The sequence below is a fragment of the Lolium rigidum genome, chromosome 3 (genome assembly GCF_022539505.1).
Source record: "Lolium rigidum isolate FL_2022 chromosome 3, APGP_CSIRO_Lrig_0.1, whole genome shotgun sequence".
Classification (NCBI taxonomy): domain Eukaryota; kingdom Viridiplantae; phylum Streptophyta; class Magnoliopsida; order Poales; family Poaceae; genus Lolium; species Lolium rigidum.
The window spans coordinates 280,463,498-280,468,256 of record NC_061510.1 but is presented as its reverse complement, the minus strand read 5'-3'; the positions used below and the strand labels follow the sequence as shown (position 1 = coordinate 280,468,256).

The 4,759-nt window shown below is 53.2% G+C and overlaps 1 protein-coding gene across 1 annotated transcript; it reads right to left on the bottom strand.

The window, feature by feature from the left end:
* Nucleotides 1-1,348: 1,348 nt before the first annotated feature.
* LOC124696588 (polygalacturonase-like) lies at nt 1,349-3,388 on the bottom strand. Its single transcript, XM_047229296.1, has 5 exons — nt 3,239-3,388; nt 2,352-2,843; nt 1,978-2,267; nt 1,667-1,895; nt 1,349-1,567 (listed from the first exon to the last, which is right to left on the bottom strand). The coding sequence occupies exons 1-5, from the start codon at nt 3,386-3,388 to the stop codon at nt 1,349-1,351; spliced, it is 1,380 nt and encodes a 459-aa protein (XP_047085252.1).
* Between the last annotated feature and the right edge of the window lie 1,371 nt (nt 3,389-4,759).

Sequence of the window (4,759 nt, the reverse complement as noted above, 5' to 3'; positions counted from 1 at the left end):
ATCATTCGTACAATTTAAACCATTTTCAAATGTTGCCCTCGCATTTGCAAGGGCCAACCTGCTAGTTTGTAAAAATTACCAATGTGATGGCCCGATTGGTCTAGCACGTTCGTTACTAGCTAGGTTGTACTGTGCGAGACACAAGGCTTCAACAAGAAATCTATCTAGATAATACTAGTGTTCACAATGGTCTAAGTCTAGGTCCACGGAAAACACAACCCGGATAGAGCCAAATTCGTGCAAGATCACTAGATGTTAGTAGTTGGCATTGTTGAAAAACTTAGGAAATTATAGGGAGGAGTTTAGAAATCTCCTTAAACAGACGACTTGCCGACCATCCCATTATTTTGCGGGCGATGGATGGCAACTACCATCAAAACAAGAAATAATAAGTTGCCTTGTGACAATATTTGGTTGATCCAATCCCGTTCGCTCTGGAAGATCTCCGCTCAATATTGGCACCAAAACTTAAACCACACTAGCTGTAATTATCTCATTGAGTTTGTTGCACATTTCTAGAAAAAGGTAGTATTGTTTGGCAAAAAGTGCAAAATGTATAAATAACCTAACTAAAATAGGGAACTCCATATGGAAGCCTGGTTTTACGTACTTTGGTCAATGAGGTAGTGTCATATTTTCTTTCCAAAAAAATACAATTATGGTGCGACAAAAAGTGTGAGCTGTACCAGACATAAATATGGATTTTTTCTATATGACCATTGGTTGCATTTTTAACAATCTATAATTGCACATTTCTAAAAGAAAATGCAGCAACACTGTACGAAGGTCCACCCGCATTAACTTTTCCGATAAAGGGAATATATTATATATATTAGAAGATACCAATTACATCTAGCCTCTGCAACAACGCAACACCCTAATGGCAGTACAGATGCACACAGCTAAAAAAAAAAAGTCCCGCTACATTATAACAAGATAAAAATGGAAATACTTATAGAACTCTGATCACGCTTTTCAAAGTGAGTTAGTTGCACATTTTAAAAGGCGCAAGGAGATGAGTGCCACATACTATAAACAACAAGGCAAAAATGGATATACTCCGTAGAACCTTTGTTTGCACTTTGTTTACATGGTTCTTGTACTGTACTATGCAAGTCTATGCTGCACTACACATGTGAGTCACTTTCGGATGCACCAAGCAAGCAGTGCATAGTAAGATTGGGCGCACTACCATGTTAGTGCAGATTTCACGGAGTGTCTAGCCGATTAAGGAGGATAGCTAGCTATTTACAGGACCAACAAACAACTAATCAGGGAAACGCGCACTTCAGCTCTCCGGACGGCGGCGCGCACGATGGGTAGTCGGAGAAGCTAGCGATCGAGATGGTCAGAGGCAGCTCCGCGGGCTGACCACCCCCGACGCCGACCCGTCGGCGTTCCGGCACAAGGACTGCGCCGTCTTATCCTCGTACGTTAGCCTGATGTTGCTGAGCCTGAACCCGGTGCAGGGGTTGCTGCCGCTGCAGTCGAACTTCACGGCCACCGGCGTCGCCGACGTGCCCTCGATGTCCGTGTACGAGACGTCGCTGATCCGCACCCCCGAGCTCTGTCGCCATGAATGACACGCAGAAATTAAGAAGTTCAGTAGCGATAGAGTCGATGGCTTCACGTACGTGTATAAGTGCGCGCCCGTTAAGGAAGGTACCTTGCCGGGGCATTGGTCGTAGCCGGGACAGTAGTTCTGGTCGACGACGATGGGGTTGTGCACGCCGCGCATGGTGACGCGCGAGAAGACGACCCCGGTGACGGAGCCGCGGTTGGGCTTCCCCCAGGTCTTGATCCGCAGGCCGTTCTGCGTGCCCGTCAGCACCGCCGCCTCCACCGTCACGTTCCTCACCCCCTCCTCGCCGGCCTCCCCTCCCAGGCTCCCGATGCTGCAACCATCAATTCACACATCACAAGCTAGCAGCAACTGATGAACTCGAATCGGTTTCGGCTGTGACGCTAGCTAGCTACCTGATGCCGTGTCCGGGGCCGCACTTGATGTTCCTGATGAGCACGTCGGAGGTGCCGGGCCCCATGGAGACGCAGTCGTCGCCGGTGCCGATGGTGGTGCCGAGGATGTTCACGTGTCTGGAGAGCTGGACGTGGATGCCGTCGGTGTTGGGGCTGTCGGCCGGCGCGACGATCCTGACGCCCTGGACGGTCACGCCCGTGGAGTCGTAGATGGACATGTGCACGTTCTTGCTGTCCAGTAGCGTCACCTTCTTGATGCTCACGCCCTTGGACTGGCTAATGTCCAGCGTCTGCAATCGAGGTATTCACAAGCCGGAATCAATCCAATCACCCATACGAACCCAGTCGCACTGCGCAAGAAAAGAATGGCTAACCGTGGTGCCTGGCGGGCATTTCCGTCCGGGGTCCGCCCTGCACGCCCAGTGCGCGCGGCCCTGCCCGTCCAGCGTGCCGCCGCGGATCGCCAGGCCGTCGGCGTAGTGGAACATGATCCACGCCGTGCTGTCCACGGCCGGCGGCGCGAAGACGGTGCCGTCGATGGCCACCACCACGCCCGCGGCGCTCCGGCAGGGGCCCTTGAAGTAGGCCTTGCTGAGCAGGAACCTGCCCGCCGGCACGCGCATCACGGGCCGGGAGCCGCGGCGTCCCGTGTGGTTGCACGCCGCCGCCCACGCGGCCAGGAACGCGCCCGCCGAGTCCGCCCCGCCGCCGGGCCTCGCGCCGTAGTCCACCACGTTGTACTCCGCCACCGCCGTTGCAGCGGAGAACACCGCCGCCAGCACGGCCAGCGAGAGCGCGAGGGTGCTCATTCTCCGCCCTGATTGGACGGACGGACGCTGTACCGGCGCCGCCGCGATGGGAAAGGACTGATCGTGATCGATGATGATGATTTGGTTCGATCGAGTGCGAGTGCGTATTTATGGTAACAATGGAGCCTTTGCGTTTTGCGGCATTAATATGCGTTGCGTAGGCGTGAATCTAGGAGCGATCAATGGCGGGATCGCGCTGGGCATATATGCATGGTCTATCCGGTGAAACGTACGTTACGGCCGGCCGGCCGGCCGGCGGCTCTGCGGGTGTTCGGCCATGTTCGTGGCGTCGGAATGCGCGTGGCGCCACGAGCAGGAGTACGGCTTACGGATTGCTTATGGTTGCACCACGAATTTGCCACCAAATCTCCTTCCAGGCCGGTATGCAAAATACAAGATGGCGATTCAAAACTAGGATTTCCAAGCAACCATCTCATCCACCCTCTTCTAACCAATGTGCGTTCATCCGCAAACGGTGCATCCGTGACAACTTCATGTTGGTCCAGCAGACTGCTAGGTTCTTGCACAGGAAGAAGGAACCATGGGTGATGCTCAAGCTGGACATAGCTCCCGTTCGATTCTGTCTCGTGGGGGTTCCTCATGGAGATCCTTCGCAAGATAGGTTTCGGCCCTAGGTTTCGCGAGCTGATTTCCATTCTACTGTCCACGACAAGTACCAGGGTGTTGCTCAATGGCGAGCCAGGCCCCCCTATCTGGCATAGGAGGGGTCTGAGACAGGGTGACCTCCTGTTGCCGTCGCTGTTCGTCCTGATGATGAACTCGCTTAATAGGTTGCTGGCCAAGGCCATCGAGTTGGGTGTCCTCAAACGGTTGGCTCGGCGAGACCCGGTGACATCGGTGTCGCTATACGCGGACGATGTGGTGATCTTCTGCCACCCCGATGAGTCGGAACTGCGCGCAGTTCGCGGCATTCTGGATCTCTTTGGGCAGGCCTCGGGATTACACACCAACTTCGCCAAGTGTTCGGTCTCCCCCATTGGATGCTCGGAAGAGCAGGCTTCTGGCGCCGCTGGACTCATGGGATGTCAGCTGGCGCAGTTCCCTGTGAAGTACCTTGGCATCCCGCTCTCTACCAGGAGGCTACCAGCCGCATCCTTCCAACCCCTGGTAGACCGGTTGGCTGACAAACTCCCTACCTGGCGTGCTTCCATGATGCCCAGGGCTGGGCGTTTGGCGCTGGTACGCGCGGTGCTCGCAGCGATCCCTTTGCATCAGCTGATGGTGTTGGGACTGGACAAGAAGACGCTGAAACAGGTGAACAAGATTTTGCGCGGCTGTTATCACCAGAATTTGACCGAGTCAGAGGTGGGCCGCGATCAAGATGGACTTGAAGAATATATATATAGAAGAAATACGTGAATCGGCCTTACATGCAAAGTCTGGGCTAGTTTGCCCTTGTATCTATAACATATTAGATTACGTGTCGGTTAAGAGTTAGAGTTTGTCTCGTACACGGTGGGGATTATTCCCACGTTAGAAAGTCCGCTGGACTATAAATATGTATCTAGGGTTTATGGAATAAACAACAACCAACGTTCAACACAAACAAATCTCGGCGCATCGCCAACTCCTTCGTCTCGAGGGTTTCTCCTGCGTAGAGTTCGATAGCGCCGTTGCTCGTTGCTCGTGAAGCCTTTTTGATGGCGAGCAACGTAGTTATCTTAGATGTGTTAGGGTTAGCATTGTTCTTCGAATTACATGCTTTCGTTATGCAACCCTTGCACATCTAGCCGCCCTTACACCTACCTTAGGTGTAGGGCGGCACCCCGCTTGATCATAGTTTAGTAGATCTGATCCGTTACGGTTGCTCCTTGTTCATCAAGGATTAGTTTAATATCCGCGATAGTTAGGCCTTACAAAGGGTTGGAGGATCCAGCGGCGTGTAGGGTGACATTTGCTAGCCCTAGAAAGGATGTTCCGGGGATCAACCTCGTGTTGGTTTTTAGGCCCTG